This window comes from Vipera berus (assembly GCF_964194415.1).
Source record: "Vipera berus genome assembly, chromosome: 13".
Lineage (NCBI taxonomy): Eukaryota > Metazoa > Chordata > Lepidosauria > Squamata > Viperidae > Vipera > Vipera berus.
The window spans coordinates 2,997,387-3,013,855 of NC_138216.1; the positions used below are offsets into that span (position 1 = coordinate 2,997,387).

General features: G+C 45.9%; 1 protein-coding gene across 1 annotated transcript in view; it reads left to right on the plus strand.

The window, feature by feature from the left end:
• The window catches only part of SDK1 (sidekick cell adhesion molecule 1), a 335,333-nt gene that overhangs the window by 298,794 nt on the left and 20,070 nt on the right, over window positions 1-16,469 (plus strand). The window contains exons 35-40 of the mRNA XM_081337826.1: window positions 1,161-1,262; window positions 10,163-10,278; window positions 12,231-12,417; window positions 12,796-12,933; window positions 15,296-15,457; window positions 16,192-16,317. Of these exons, the coding sequence (XP_081193952.1) occupies window positions 1,161-1,262; window positions 10,163-10,278; window positions 12,231-12,417; window positions 12,796-12,933; window positions 15,296-15,457; window positions 16,192-16,317 (831 nt within the window). The remainder of the gene's footprint in view (window positions 1-1,160; window positions 1,263-10,162; window positions 10,279-12,230; window positions 12,418-12,795; window positions 12,934-15,295; window positions 15,458-16,191; window positions 16,318-16,469) is intronic.

The following is a 16,469-nucleotide window of genomic DNA, read 5'->3' on the forward strand; positions in this document are numbered from 1 at the left end:
TCCCTCCCTCCCTCTCTCTCTCTCTCTCTCTCCCTCCCTCCCTCCCTCCCTCCCTCTCTCTCTCTCTCTCTCCCTCCCTCCCTCCCTCCCTCCCCCTCTCTCTCTCTCTCTCTCTCTCCCTCCCTCCCTCCCTCTCTCTCTCTCTCTCCCTCCCTCCCTCTCTCTCTCTCTCTCCCTCCCTCCCTCCCTCCCTCTCTCTCTCTCTCTCTCTCTCTCATACACACACACAGAGAGACAGACAGACACACACAGAGACACACAGGCACACACTTTCTTTCCTCTCCCTGTCCAGGTTTGGTTTGGTTTCTTTAATGTGTTGCAGTGTGCAGTCATTCCTTTCTTGTATCTGTCAATGCAGCTTCCTTGTTTTAGCTCACAAAGGGTTGCCACTGAACGTCGGTGTTGGTGATTGCAGCATAAGAAAGACATTGCAGTCTCACTCCACTAAATCTCCCAAGTTTATGCTTTTTTTTTTTACTCTCTAATAAATCCTCCATCGCTTCCCCCCCTCCCCCCAAAAAATACCAAGCTGGGTATGGTAGCTTTGACGGTGGCTTTATTTTAAGAGGCAAGCTTAGCACTGGAGCTGTTTACAGAAGACTCGTTTGGACTGTCGTCCAGCTGGGTAGATCTTCTGATGAATCAAACGATGGTTGTCTATCAGCCAGTTTCCTCCGTCAGCCCAGACAGCTTCCTCCAGTAATAAGTTGCAGGTTGGTGAGGAGAGGCCCACCCATGGATGTCTCATCCGAGAGTCTGCAGACATGGGCATCTTTAAGATTGGCATATTCAAAGCGGACCATCTCTCAAAGATTTATTTTTTTTATCATCTGGGGCAATGTTTCTCCACCTTGGCACTTGAAGATGAGTGGACTCCAACTCTCAGAAGAGTGGACTTCAACTCCCAGAGTTCCCCGACCAACGTGTGGACTTCAACTCCCAGACTTCCCCCCATCTTCAAGCTACCAAGGTTGAGAAACACTGGTCCAGCTGTCTTTTTTCTAGAAGGTATCATCCTAGGAGTTGCAAGTAAAGGATGTTCAACCACTTCTTGGAACTGTGATCCCCTGGTATGCTTCAGGAGGACAAGAGCTGGGAAATTCTACTGGGGATTGTTAAAGAGGATGCTAGTCAGTAATGCAAATTATTTACATTTCTAGAGCTGAAAAAGTACAAGAGGTATGAAGTGGTCATGACAGCATACAACATTATTGGGGAAAGCCCGGGCAGCGCTCCTGTGGAAGTCTATGTTGGAGAAGCAGGTAAGCAGAAATCTGAAAGCATGCAAGATAACCATCTTGAGAACCTCAGGGAGGAGGAGAAATGGGAGCACGCTATACATATAAATGAAAAGTTATCTTTCAGAAATAAATTATCTGGTGTTAATTTGCTCAGGCTAATATTGGTATTAATGGGGTGATGGTAGAAGAGAGAGGTTTCAGGTGATTTCATAAAAGGGCTTCTGCTGCTGCCTTTCAATAATAATAATAATAATAATAATAATAATAATAATAATAATAATAATAGAAGAAGAAGAAGAAGAAGAAGAAGAAGAAGAAGAAGAAGAAGAAGAAGAAGAAGAAGAAGAAGAAGTAGTCATAAATCTGCCGCTCTAAAAATGACAATAAGAGTGAAACGTGTTAGAATATTGAATTTAGTAGCTGGAACAGTAAAGTGTACAATAGGCCAGAACAGACAGTTGTAGTTGATTAGTTAGAGCAGGGGTCTTCAAACCTGGCCCTTTTATGACTTGTGGACTTCAACTCCCAGAATTCCTCAGCCAGCATGCCTGGCTGAGGAATTCTGGGAGTTGAAGTCCACAAGTTATAAAAGGGCCACGTTTGAAGACCCCTGAGTTAGAGAGTGCTGACTCATGCATGAGACAATCTATGCTGTGATTGGTTGCTGCAAGTATAACGGGGGCGTTTCCCTTTTTTCCTGCCTTTTTGCTTCTGCATGTTCTGTATACTGATTAATTTACCTCATGACGTTCCTGTGTTGCTGGCTATCGTGTGTTGTTTATTTCTGGATGACGATGATGATGATGTTGTAGGTGTGAATATTAAATATATCTATTTATATATTTTTTAAAAAGACTACAATCTTGTGCTAGCGTCTTCAATTTCATCTGGACAGCCGCTACACAATTCCTCAACAAAACAGGTCCTCTTCGCCGATGATGACACACTCAACCTTCACAATTCATGAGAGAAGACGCAACCCGGAACTGTATCACCACTTTTCTCGTCTTTTTCATTTTTACCAAAAAAAGAAATTATAAGGAGCTTTGACGCAGGCTTCCTTTGATGGAAAGGGGCAGGGAAGCAGGAAACTGATCCTCCTTGTGAATGCACCTGCTTACCTGACCCGTGTTAACCACTGCCTTGCAGGAGGCAACTTCTTGTGTGAGTCTGTTTTTGTTAGGCAAAAAAAGGAAGCCATGCCAATCAACACAACAGGACTTTGGCGTAGCATGGAGGAAAAGGGCTGGAAAGGAGCAAGTGATCTCTGCCTCCAGCCCAACTCTTCTGTCTTCGTCTTGAACGAACCGAAAACAAACACGTCGTCCTCCCATTGACTGTAATTATTTGCTTCCCTATTGCTGGCAATATAGGGACGCGGTGGCTCAGTGGGTTAGGACGCTGAGCTTGTCGATCAGATGGTCGGCAGTTTGGCGGGTCGAATCCCGAGTGCCGCGTAACAGAGTGAGCGCCTGTTACTCATCCCAGCTTCTGCCAACCTAGCAGTTCGAAAGCACGTAAAAATGCAAGTAGAAAAATAGGGACCACTACGGTGGGAAGGTAACAGCGTTCCGTGCGCCTTTGGCGTCTAGTCATGCCGGCCACATGACCACGGAGACGTCCTTGGACAAGCGCTGGCTCTTCGGCTTTGAAACGGAGATGAGAACCGGCCCCTAGAGTCGGAAACGACTAGCACGCATGTGCGGGGGAACCTTTACCTTTTACTTTATTGCTGGCAAACCCATGTGGCTATGGAAACATTCTGGTGCGCTCGTTCCCTGACTTGTTTTCCTACCTTCGACATCAATTGCGCATCTGTTTGTTGGCTTTCTTAAAAGAAGTCCTATTTTATCTCTTGTCAGCCAGGAGATGAGAAAGGCAGGAGACAAATCAAATAAATAAATTGCAGTAGGCTTGCTTTTTCAGGACAGAGCCCAGGAAATAATGTCCCCTGATTTCCCCAGAGGGTCTGTGGTGGAACAGGTTGGCTACGAAGGAGCAGAAAGTGGTCCAAGGACATCTGCCAGCAGCCTAGATAATGAACACGAGCGCGGGATTCTTGGGGACAGTTGAAGGAAAGCAGAAAGTCACTTAGAGAAAGAAAAGGGAGAAGGATAAATAAAAAATGACTTTTGTGCCTCGGTTCCATTTTAATCTTTTCTAAACAGAAGCTACCCTGTTCTCCTTCGGCAGTGGCAATGTGCAGTGGCCTTAGATTTATAGTACCCTGCATTCCGACAACATTATGCACATCAAAATGATGTGTGCGTTCAGCATCTCCTGGGAACACCTTAAACTAGGGGTGTCCAACCTTAGCAACTTTTAAGACTTTAAGACATGTGGGCTTTAACTTCAACTTGCAGCATGGCTGGCCGGGGAATTCTGGGAGTTGAAGTCCACAGCTCTTAAAATTGCCATGGTTGGACACCCCTGCCTTAAATGAATGCATCTTTTTCCCCCAGGACCTGAGAGTACCTACCTAAGGGCAGCTGCGTGATCCCAGCGAACTTGCAGCTTCTTAAGGTCCTCCAATGTCCACCAGGTTTATTGAGAGCAAAGAAGGTTTGCAGAGTCCACATTCTGCTCCCAGACCAATTTGCAAGTCCTCAGTCTTAAAACACCAAGAAAACCCATCGAGACTGTTCGTTGAAGTCTTTTATCTGCCACCCTTAATTTCTCACCGATAAGATTGGAAATGCAAAGCAATCATTTGCTTTGGTCCGGCTGCTGCAGCAGCTAAGTGCTTCATTAAAAGCTCATTGAGCTGTTAATATGACTCATGAGCAGCGCTCAGCATGACTCCAATGGGTTGTGTGGCGGAGGAGGTACGGCTACGTGTTTAACTCTTGGTTAAGCGCTTGGGTTTGTGATCTTGTGCAGCTAGAAGGCACCGTGTGCCCACCTCCACACCAAAGGAATTTGATGTTGTCCAGTAGGGTGTGGGTCAAGTCCGCCCCAGCCTCAGCTGTGGCCAGCAGAAAGAAAGCATGAAAGAAATAGCTTTGGAACTGTCTGGTTCCCACTGGAAAGCCACTTCTTCTGAACTGTTAACCACTTTCATATAGAATTTTTCACTTTTGCATAGAATTCAGCCTCATTTGTTCCAGGGTTGGCCCAAGTGGCCCTCAGGAAGCTTATTGATCTTCCTTCCTCACCTCCAGATGGAAGACAAGAGAGGAACTGCAGATCATTAGTCTGAAGAGACCGCTCATAAAGTTTGAGAACCTTGCCATGCTGATGTCCCCCCGACAAGCTGAATCCTTGCTTGGAGACTTTTTTCTCCACGTAGTCTATGTAAATTTGTCAAGCTCAGGAAACCAGGAGCCAACATGGTTCAGATGAAGACAGGTTTATTGCAAACGTAAGCTTTCTACAAGAACTTGAACTACTAATGGTCAAAGAGCATTGCCGGTAGGTAAGAGTCAGTGGGACTCAGGATGGGCTGGACACAAAGGGACTCGAAACTGATGACACTCTTGACCCCTCCCTTGGGGTCAACCCAGTCATCTCCTACAAAAGTATTTCTGAATTCCAAAGGTTGGTTTCTCATATCTGTGTAGTCCCAAAATCAAGCTTCCTCTGAATTTGCCTTTAAGAACATATTCTACACTTCTGACATTATTAATAGAAGTAGCACTTTTTCTTTTGCACTTCCTGACTGCTGAAATAATTCAGAAAGTTCCCCCATCTCCCACCACGAGGGCTGTTTTAGGCAATGATGCAGAGAATTCCTGGGCAAATTACCCAGGAACTTCCTTGTTGCCTAGGTAAGGCGTTGGATTTGTCTCTGCTCTCCTTAATAACTACCTGATTAACAGCTTTGATTCCAGAACTGCTCCCCAAAGAAGAGGCAACTATGTTAAATTGTGTAGATAAAACAAGTCAATTAACTAATTGCTCTGATTCCAACAGCTCACGCTTGTTTAGGGTGGTGCCATTTTAATCTCCAAAAGCATGCAAGTAGACCAGGTGAAATCAAGTTTTATGGAGTCCACCACACCTCGGAAAAGCAGAGGAGCTGGGGGGGGGGAATGTGCCTCCTGGTCTATTCACCAAAGAATGATGTTCCTGAACATGGATGGAGCATGGGTGCATTATGCTTTATAAAAGCCAGCTGTTTCCACATCATGGCCAAGAGAAGTTGTAATCCAGCAGGGCTTGGAGAACCAAAACTTGTTCATCCTTTGGAGGAGAGAGATTGCTGTTCTAAACTACAGATCAATAGTAATATGTCTATAAATAGTTTATAGTTTATAGTTTATTTGATTTATATACCGCCCTTCTCCTTGGTGGGACTCAGGGCGGTTCACAGGGCATACATAAGAAACACTATACAAAAATTAAAAAGAATTAAATCCATGCCCAATTAAAACAGAAGTACAGATTAAAAACAATTAAAAGCCCATAATCCCCCATCAGGCCAGACCAGCTAATTCGAACAGATGGGTCTTCAGGCCCCGACGGAAAGTTCGAAGGTCTGGTGCCATCCGGAGCTCCACCGGCAATTGATTCCATAAAGCCGGAGCCCCCACAGAGAAGGCCCTCCCCCTGGGGGCCACCAGTCGACATTCCCTGACTGGCGGCACCCTGAGGAGGCCCTCTCTGTGGGAACGCACAGGGCGGAGGGGAGTCGATGCCGGCAGCAGGTGGTCCCTGAGGTAACCCGGACCCATGCCATGTAGGGCCTTAAAGATCGTGACCAACACCTTGAACCTCACCCGAAAGACAACCGGTAACCAATGCAGCTCGCGGAGCAAAGGTGTAACATGGGAGTACCGGGAAACTCCCAAGACAACTCTCGCGGCCGCATTCTGTACCAGTTGGAGCCTCCGAGTGGTCTTCAAGGGAAGCCCCATGTAGAGAGCATTACAGTAGTCAAGGCGAGAGGTCACGAGCGCATGAGTGACTGTACACAGGGCATCCCGGTTCAGATAGGGCCGCAACTGGCGCACCAGGCGAACCTGGGCGAAAGCCCCCCTAGTCACGGCCACTATATGCTCTTCCAAAGTAAGCCGTGAATCTAGAAGGACTCCCAAGTTGCGAGCCCTATCCACGGGGGGTAAGAGCTCACCCCCCATAGAAAGAGATGGAACATTTGGAATGTCCCGGGATGCCGGAATGCACAGCCACTCAGTCTTGTCAGGGTTGAGCTGAAGTCTGTTCCTCCCCATCCAGACCCGAACCGCCTCCAGGCAACGGGACATCACGGCGAGGGCATCACTGTCAGGTGCAGTGATGTCAGGTGATGTCAGGTGCAAAAGAACCAGGAACACTCACTGAGTTCAAAGCACTGAAGAATTTATTATTGCTACCTACACGCAAGAATCTGGTCAACTAGCAGTCAAAGCTAAATTGGCACTCATAGATAAGGGTCAACAGAATTCATGGGGTGCTGGACTTGGGTCTTTTATGGCAATGCAATGACACTGAACTGATAGCACATTTAACCCCGCCTTCCAGCTCAGCCTGCTTTTCTACAGTAAGCCATTGTCCTCAACCCAAGTGGTCGGCATCAACCAGGACCCCGCTGTTCTTCGAAGAACCCCAGAAATATTTCCTTGCGATGGAAATATTTCCAAAGGTTCTGCTTCCTTGAAAAGAGAAAGACGCTTGGAGGCTGAAATTTTTAATTCTTGCTCTGTGTGAAATTGGTAGAGTCATATGAAATTGGGTATGTCCAGTTTAATGAAGAGAAGGACCAGTGGAGACAGGATAACAGTGTTCCAGTTTCTCAGGGGCTGCCCCCAAAAAGAGGAAGTCAAGCTCTTCTCCAAAGTGCCTGAAGGCAGGACAAGAAGCAACAGATGGAGTCAAGGAGAGAAGCAACCTAGAACTAAGGAGAAACTTCCTGACAGTTAGAACAATTAACCAGTGGAACAACCTGCCACCAGAAGCGGGGAATGCTCCAACACTGGAAGTTTTTAAGAAGAGACTGGACAGCCATTTGTCTGAAATGGGATAGGGTTTCCTGGAGGACTAGATGACCTCCAAGGTTTATGACCTCCAAGATTTATGACTACTACTACTACTTCTTCTTCTTCTATTATTATTATTATTATTATTATTATTATTATTATTATTATTATTATTATTATTATTATTATTATTATTATTATTATTATTATTATTATTATTATTATCATTATTATTATTATTATTATTATTATTATTTAAATAAAATAAAAAATAAATAAATAAAAATAAATTCAGCAGCATGTAGACCAAACAAATAAACAAACCAACCCTAAAACCCATCCTTCTTCTGAAGGCCTGGCTGTTCGCTGATGAGAACCGAGCGTCAGCCTTTTAGCTTACCAAACAGCTGGAGCACATCTGAACTGAGAAGCGCAAGAATAAGCATATAAAAAGATGCACTTGTGCTGCAGGCACCCAGTTTGGGAACAAGGGTACAATCGATGAGCCTCTTGTTGAAAATCAGCCCATAATTCATCTCGCTTTCTTTGAATCATTCATCTATCAATGTAGCCCCCAGCTGTCAATCGAGCCATCAAAGTGGAAAAGAAGCAATTTCCTCTCCCGCTTGTGTAACACCCCCGCGGGGGGTTGGGGTGTCTCTTTTTTATCCACCGGGGGGGGGGGGGAGAAAAAAGATTTTCGGGATTAAAAGTTATTTAAGAAAAATCCATATGGATGCTTCTTTCTCGCCACTGACAAAGAGAGAAAAACCAGGAAGCGCCGACAATCCATTCTGTCGAGGGAAAAGACTTGTGCTCTTAAAACCGACGTTAAAAAGTCGAATTCATTTCTTGGGTTTGTGCAAGGATAAAGAAAGTGGGAGGTGGGGTTGCTTTCACGCTGTGCTCAAAGAAAAGGTGGGGTAGAGAGGGGGCGTTTTATATATCTGGAGAGGAGGGGGCTGAACATTTTTTCCCCCCTTGTGCATCAAATATATCTGTCATTTTCAGTATCTGTAAGGTGTGTTCGGTGAGCACCCCAAGGAATTGGAATCTCTCTTAGCTTGAGAAAACATGTTCATAAAAGAATAGTCACTTAATTAGTATCATCACTATCATTTAATCCTTCCCTTCTCCCCTCCCTTCCTTCTCTCCCTCCCTCCTTCTTTCGCTCTCTCCTTCCTTCCTTTCTCCCTCCCTTTTTCCTTCCTTCCTCCCTCCCTCCTTCCTTCCTTCCTCTTCCTCCCAATTGCTATGCTTTTTTACATTTTGCTTTTTAACCTTTTTTTCCCTGCCTTGCAAAGGGCCAACGTGTCATGCATGCCAAGTCTTTTTATTGACGGTTTGCATCCTTTATTTCAAAGGCCATCACAAAGAGAGCATAATATCTAGATCAAACTGGGGTTAATTGTAGGGTTGATGACTTGTTAGGAACATGTTCTATTGTTTTCTTTGTATTTCTTTATATTTTTTAGGAGTTTTATATATTTGCTATGGTCAATTCACTTCATAAGCTATCTATTTATCTATCTATCTATCTATCTATCTATCTATCTATCTATCTATCTATCTATCTATCTATCTATCTATCTATGTTTTGGATGACCAACACAATTGCTCCAATTCTTCCCAGTTAGTTTCATGGAATTGTTTCTTTTTCCCCTTTTCTCTCCCCCCCTCCTCGTGCCCCCCCATCTCTTTTGGGTGTGTGATTCTATCGTTTAATGGAGCGGTAAATAAGAATTTCTGATAATGAGCCCAAGCATCTGTCACAACAACCTGGCGCTGGTTATTAACATTTCCATTAACGGCAGGGTGGGCAGCAGTAATAAGGAAGCAGCACAGTTAGAACAAAATAAATAGTTGGTGTCAGGCAGAGTGGGTGTTAATTACTATTTTATTTTATAACCCCGGAGAGAAATGGAGGAGGAAATATAAAAATATATAATAATAACGTGCCTTATGAAGGTCAGAGCCGGTAAAGGAAGAAGCCACCAGAGGGGGAGATAATTGGACCTACATGTTGAGTAGCAAACGGTCTGTGATTCCATTTGTGGGGCATTGAATGAGCATCGAGTTCTGCTCTCCGGCACTGTGGAGAGAGGCTGTTGGCACCCCCTCAGCAGGCCAGAAAGGGTTTGCGCTTGGCTCTCTTAGCTACCTTGGAAGAGTTGCCTGCCTCTGGTTATCCACGCTCATATCGGTTTGGGGTACCGAAAGCATGCGTCTCCAAAGAAGGGAAAGGAAGGGAAAGGAAGGGAAAGGAAAGGGGAAAGGGAAGAGGAGGGAAGGGAAGAGGAGGGGAGGAGAGGAAAGGAAAGGAAAGGAAAGGAAAGGAGAGGAAAGGAAAGGAAAGGAAAGGAAAGGAAAGGAAAGGAAAGGAAAGGAAAGGAAAGGAAAGGAAAGGAAAGGAAAGGAAAGGAAAGGAAAGGAAAGATGAGAGAAGGGGAGGGAAGGGGAGGGGAGGGAGGGAGGGAGGAAGAAAGGAAAAGGAAAAGAGGAATGAGGGAGGAAGGGAAGGGAAGGAAGGAAGGAGATGGGAGAGGGAGGGAAGGAAGGAAGGAAGGAAGGAAGGAAGGAAGGAAGGAAGGAAGGAAGGAAGGAAGGAAGGAAGGAAGGAAAGAGATGGGAGAGGGAGGGATGAAGGAAGGAAGGAAGGAAGGAAGGAAGGAAGGAAGGAAGGAAGGAAGGAAGGAAGGAAGTTTAATAAGGCCAATTATAGGAGAAGGACTGGCAGAACCTGGGAGCGGCATCAAAAGGGAGGGAGGGAGGGAGGAAGGATAGATATTGTAAAATTGATGAAAGAATTTGGCAAATGAATTCTTTTGGAGATGATGGCAGAGTTTCTAAAGATAATACTGAGGGCAGCAGCAAAGCCTGAGAAATCTAACGCAGGGCAATCGTTTGGTCCGTTGAGTTCACCTCCTTCCCTCTGGCTTTGATGTCTGCTGAATCAGTGCCTCCTCAATGTTCTCCCAATCTCTTCTCTCCTCTTTCTTTTCCAAGCTCCCGCAATGCCTCCCCAGAATATCCACATCAGTGCCGTGTCTGCAAGCCAGCTGGAGATCACCTGGGACCCCCCTCCCATCGACAGCCAGAACGGAAACATTCAAGGCTACAAGGCAAGTCAGGCTCAAAATGCCCTTCAGAGATTAGCCCAGGTGCATTGTTGGACGCTTTGAGCGAGACAAAAAGGCAGATTGCCCAAGCCCGCCTTGTTTCCACAAACATGGAAACTATTTGATTATTTAACTCTGTCATTTTTATTCTTCCTTGTGGATCTGCTTTCTCAGGGACTACCAATCTCAGTAAGTTAGAAAGGCAGCCAATTGCAAACCTACGACAAGCAGCTAAAGAATCAGCGTAGATACAACAATGTCAGCTGAGAACAGCTTTTTCCAACCTGGGGGATGCTGTTCCCAGACTTCAGAGGCTCTCTTGGCTGAGGATGATGATGGGAGTTGAAGCCTAACACAGTTGGACTCCCTCTTCTCTTAACTTGAAGACTTCCTCGCTCAAGTGGATCCCATAGAAGAAAGTCTCAACGGACTCTAAACCCTAAAAAGCAAAAGTTGAGAACGTTAGTCTTGATGCTTTCATTCAGGGGTTGTCCACAGGAGATAGAGTTACTACTGCAGATCTTCTGGGTGGGAAATCTGAATAGAGGGCCTGATGGGATTCAGGTAGCCGTGGACAGTTCTAGCCTCAGTTCATAGAACAGGGATCTCCAAACCTGGCAACTTTTAAGACTTGTAGACTTCAGCTGGCTGGAGAATTCTGGGAATTGAAGTCCACAAGTCTTAAAAGTTGCCAAGTTTGGTGACCCTTATATCATTGAGAATTCTTCCCCCAAACCATCTAGAAACCCTTTGTCACCAATTAAGAATATTTTCTGGGCAGAAAATCCTTGGCAGCCCCACATCTATTATCATTCATTTTCAGGGACCTTTCAGAGTTGCCAAGTGCCAAATATGCAAATGCAATCCAATCTGCATATTGCCAGAGTAATTACTCAAAGCCAATTTTCCCTCCTCCTCCTTCTCCTCCTCAGGAAGTGTGATGTTAGAAGTCTAGGCCAAGTTGGAGACAAACACACCAGGTAACTGTCACTAGCTAGAAGTCTGGTGGCCTCCCAGATCCAAAATCTCCTCCAAGAATCAATTTAACCAACCATTGGCTTCGAAAACTCTGAGATGCTAGTCCCCTGATCAGTCTTGGAGCTTGGCCAAGTACAGCTTCCACCTGTGCCAGTCCCAGAAGCTGGCATTGCTCTTGGGCAGAAATAGCTACCGGCTATAACAATCTGTGTACCTTCTCTTCTGTTTGGTACCGATTTTTCTGATCGCTGGGTTTGTGAGCACAAAGCAGATTCTCGACTGGACAGGTTCCTGCTCAGCTTTGGGTGAACTTGACAAGTCATTGCACTCATCAGTAGCTCTCCACTGCCAAGCCAGGGGCTCTGCTAGGGAATTATGGGGAACTGGGTTTGGGGTTTCTAAATCCCTGTTGACATCTTAACTTGGCTGAGTTATGTATGGGGTTTAATAACACTGCAAGCAACGGCTCTACCGATACCACCAGGTAGCGCTGGGCCGAAACTGCTGCGGCCGGGAGCAGCGTTTCGGCGGGAAAGCCAGGTTTAAATCTATTGGCTGGAAGTGTACCTGGACTCTCGGCGGGAAAGCCAGGTTTAAATCTATTGGCTGGAAGTGTACCTGGACTCTCGGTGGGAAAGCCAGGTTTAAATCTATTGGCTGGAAGTGTACCTGGACAGGTACAAAGGGCACAGGTAACCCCTATTTCCCCAGTACAGTCTACCCTTCAATAAAGAACGTATGCTGCATTCATCACCTGGCGTCCTTCCTGCGTTCCAGAACCCACTACACAACACCAACTGTAAGAATGGCCTGCTAGATCTAAGGTGTTTCTCAGGGGTGCTGGGGTTCCAGGTCCCAGCGTTCCCTGCCAACGAGCCAACGGGTATGCTGGTTGAGAACTGGAGTGTGCAATGATGTCATGGTAAGTTGAAAGATAGACTATTGGGTTTATCTCTCTCTTTTTTTCCCCCAACTAGGTTTACTATTGGGAGAAAGACGGTCAGAATGACACTGAAAAGGTGAAAGTTCTCTTTTTCCCCGATACAAGCATCCGGCTCAAAAACCTGACCAGTTTCTCCAAGTACCTGGTCTGTATTTCCGCTTTTAACGCAGCAGGGGATGGACCCAAGACAAGCCCTGCGGAAGGCAGAACACTCCAGGCAGGTGAGCGCAAGAAGGATCCTTCCATCGCGTAGACGCCTTGCTTTGCACTTTTAACTGGGCGGTTGGGTTCCTGCACCATCCTACAGCCCGGTGCGTTTGAAGCCATGGCTCATTCAAGAAACCAGCTTTACCTGGGTTCACATTGCAGCGATAAGCCACGCTTTACAAATCAAGACGGCTGCTCGAGGAGCTTCCCAATCCCAACTGATCAGGAAAAGTCCAGTTCATGGGAAAAAACAGAAGAGACTTTTTTTGTTGCAGGACTTGGCATCAACCTTGAAGCGATGCCGTGATAGAACAAACCCAGGTTGCGTGGTTGCAGGGCGACATTTGTCATCCTGCTGACTCCAAGCACGCTTTCTGCTTGATCTCTTCCAGCTCCAGGTGCCCCCAGTTTCTTGATCTTCTCTGAAATCACGTGTTCTGCACTTAATGTCTCTTGGGGAGAGCCAACAGCCGCCAATGGGATCCTGCAAGGCTACCGGGTGATCTATGAACCTTTGGCTCCAGTTCAAGGTAGGGAACCCCAAGAAGGACCTATCAGTCTTGGGAGGTGGGCGATCTATCATGGAGACTTGGTTGGGTTTTGTACACACCCATTCATCTTCTCTTTCTCCTTTGGCAAAGACTAATTTCGGCCACCTGTCGGAGGCAGTTCCTTCTCCCCGTGTGTTTCCACAGACTTGTTTCCGAGAAAATACACAAAACCACGCTGAACATTCATCCCAATTCCTCTCTAATAGGAGCTCTTTGGTCCTGTTGGTCAAGAGAGATCCAGAGAAAGCATCTGCATGCAGAAATATTCAATTGTACTAAGGACCTTCGGGAACTGGGGGTGTGTGGGGGGGGGTGAGATGTTCTGCACATTTTCAAAAAAAAGGTTGTTTTATATTTTCCCGCAACTGTTTGCTTCTGATATAGAAACCGTCCTTCATTTCCCGGGCTTCAAATTGCTTTGAAAGAAGGGGGGGGGGTCTCTGCAGACTTTGTGCCTGGATGATTTCCTCATATTATGAACTCGTTCCTTACAGCTTGTTTAAAAAAAATCAATTTCCCTAATATCGGATATAACAAAGTAACCCAAGAGCCATTCTTCTTCGCCCCTCTTTTAAATAGCAATATTGCCGAGGTTTTGTTCTCCGGATTGTATGATCCCACTAGAGACAGCGAACGGCATCTAATGTATTTGACCCAGCTTCCTTCCTTCCGATCCTGGGATTTCAAATTGCAGCTGGAAGGAGAAATTGAACCCAAAGTGCTTTGGAAAGTCCTGAAATTGATTCAACCCATCCAGGCAAAATTAAGTTTTGTAAAGATGCCACCTATTGTTGGCTTTCAATTAACCGCCCAGGCAGCCGATGCTCCTGGGTTTTTCCACAAATGCCAACTGCCACGTTGTAGTCACAGTAGGAAGAAGGATGTTTAAAGGAAGGAGAAAAGATTGATTTTCTAATAACTCTCAAGAGGGCCACTACTTAACTTTCCAACTCCCCCCTAAAAACAGCAAACTTTGGATTTAAGCCTTAGATCAGAAGGGGGAGTGTCCTTGCGTCCACTTGCTTCTGTTAGAAACAGACCCTAACTCAAAACGAAATGCGGTTTGATCTCACAAGGTGATCCTTAACCGTCATTTCTTCCATGTGAGCCTATTATTTACCTATCTGTTTATTAAATGTAGACGCCGCCCGTATCGCTTAGCCAGGGTGTCTCTGGGCTGCTTACAATGGCATAAAAGCATAATCATCCCAAATGCTTCTTTGTATTTATTTATTTACGTTGGGGATGTTTTTACAGCTTTGAAGTTTTGAATTGTTTACATTGTTTTATAAGGTTAGAATTGTAAGCTGCCCTGAGTCACCTGGTTGAGTTGGGCAGGCATGGAAAATGAATGAATGAACGTAAAAACATGAAAAATATGAAAAGTAACAGCAATTCAATGAAGTACAATACCGTTAGCCCTTTTTCCACCTAAATGCGTTTAATCCAATAGCGTCTCTCACTCTAAACCAGGGCTGTCCAACCTTGGCAACTTTTAAGACCTGTGGACCAACTCCCAGAATTCCCCAGCTAGTATCACTGGCTAGGGAATTCTGGGAGTCGAAGGCCATAAGTCTTAAAGTTGCCAAGGTTGCTGGCTAGGGAATTCTGGGAGTTGAAGTCCACAGGTCTTAACAGTTGCCAAGCTTGGGCACCTCTGCTCTAAATTGATTTAAAAGAAACTTTTTACATGACAATGCCTATCTGCTCCCTTATATCCCACCTGCTGCCTCTTTCTCCTCTGCTGTCGTCTGTTCACCCTTCTTTCGGAAGGAACTGATCCAGAAGCGGTAGACACGGGAAATGCTAAAAGATTTATACTTACTTCGCTTTCCTCCAAGACCTTGAGACGTTGGTCGATAGAGACTGTGGTCGAGCCATTTTTCTCCCCAGGAATGATTCGACAGAATGATGGGGGTTAAAGGACCCCCGCAGAGTCAGTTTGGGTTTTCAGAGAGAAGCTACCAGCCACAATTACTTCTGTTCACCTCTCCTGGCTAATCAGCGAGGGTAATCTGCAGCTTCTTGAAAATCTCCCAACTGCGCCGTAAGGTCCCCCCCCCCGCCTCTCGCCAGCCTCCACTTATCCAGCCTAGAGTCTAATTACACTTATCTCTGCCGAAAATTGTCCATTATTGCCACTTAAATTCCCACTAATTGTAAGAAAAGCTTCTTTAGCAAATGGCTGGATCATCCTTTCGCCCCTAATCTCGTTTGGCAGCGTTTCCACTGTCTCACTGCTTGTTTGCTTTCTTTCCTCCTGACCCTTTTAAACCTCCCCCACCCCCTCCAATCTCTCCTTTTCTTTTGAACATTCTTTTGATCCTTTTTTTTTTTAAAGGGGTGAGCAAAGTGGTGACCGTGGACATCCAGGGTAATTGGCAGCGCTGGCTAAAAGTGAGAGATCTCACCAAAGGGATGACCTACGTGTTCCGAGTACAAGCCAGGACCATTATCTATGGACCTGAACTGCAAGCCAACATCACAGCTGGGCCAGCGGAGGGTAAGTGAGATCTGAGGAGCAGTCCAAACGCGAAACAGCGATTGCGGCAAAGAGAGGAGCTGATTCAGCACCCAGATGCAACCACGCGCTTCCAAGCCAAGGGAGCATTAGGTTGCCAGGGGAGATTTTCTGATCTCCCTAACAGAGAGGTAATGATGGATTCTGCACATTGAGGATGTTTTTTAAAAGTTCTCAGAAGTATGCAGAGAAGAGCAACAAAGATGAGCAGGGGCCTGGGGGCTCAGTTGTATGATGAAGGAGGGAGCTAGATACATCTACTCTTTCAAAGAGAAGGCCCAGGGGTGATATGATAGCAGTCTTCCAATACTTGAGGGGCTGACCCAGGGAAGAAGGGATTGACTTACTCTCCAAAGCACCTGAGGGCAAGACAAGAAAGAACAGAGGGAAGCTTATCAAGGAGAGATCCAAGTTAGGAAGAAGGAGAAATTTCCTGAGCGTGAAAATGAGGAATCAGTGGAACAGCTTGCCTCTCAGAATTGTGGGGGCTTCAACGGTGGAGACCTTCAAGAAAAGATTGGAGAACCATTTGTTCGGGATGCTGCAAGATCTCTTGCCCTGAGCTGAGAGTTCAACTACTAGAAGATCTCTTGATTTACCCTCTAACCCTGTGATTCTATGCCCTGTGTTTTATTAATTATTTATTTATTCATTTGTTCCCCTGCCTCAACCAATTCATCCTTTCCCCACCCCACACCCCACCCCAACTCTTGCAGGATCTCCTGGTTCTCCACAGCACGTGCTGGTCTCAAAATCCGCCTCTGGGCTCACGTTGTACTGGACGGAGGGACTTTCAGGAATAAAGCCAATCACTGGCTACGTCATAGAAAGTCGGCCTTCAGGTGGGTCCTTTTGCAGTCTCTGTGCAACAGAAGATCAAAACCAGCCGACCGAGCAAGCCTAGTCAGAACCAAAGAAGGAAAGGGAGAAATGAAGGGGGGATGTAGGAAGACGTCCCAATGTAGCTGTGGAACCCCTGTCCATACCTCTTGAC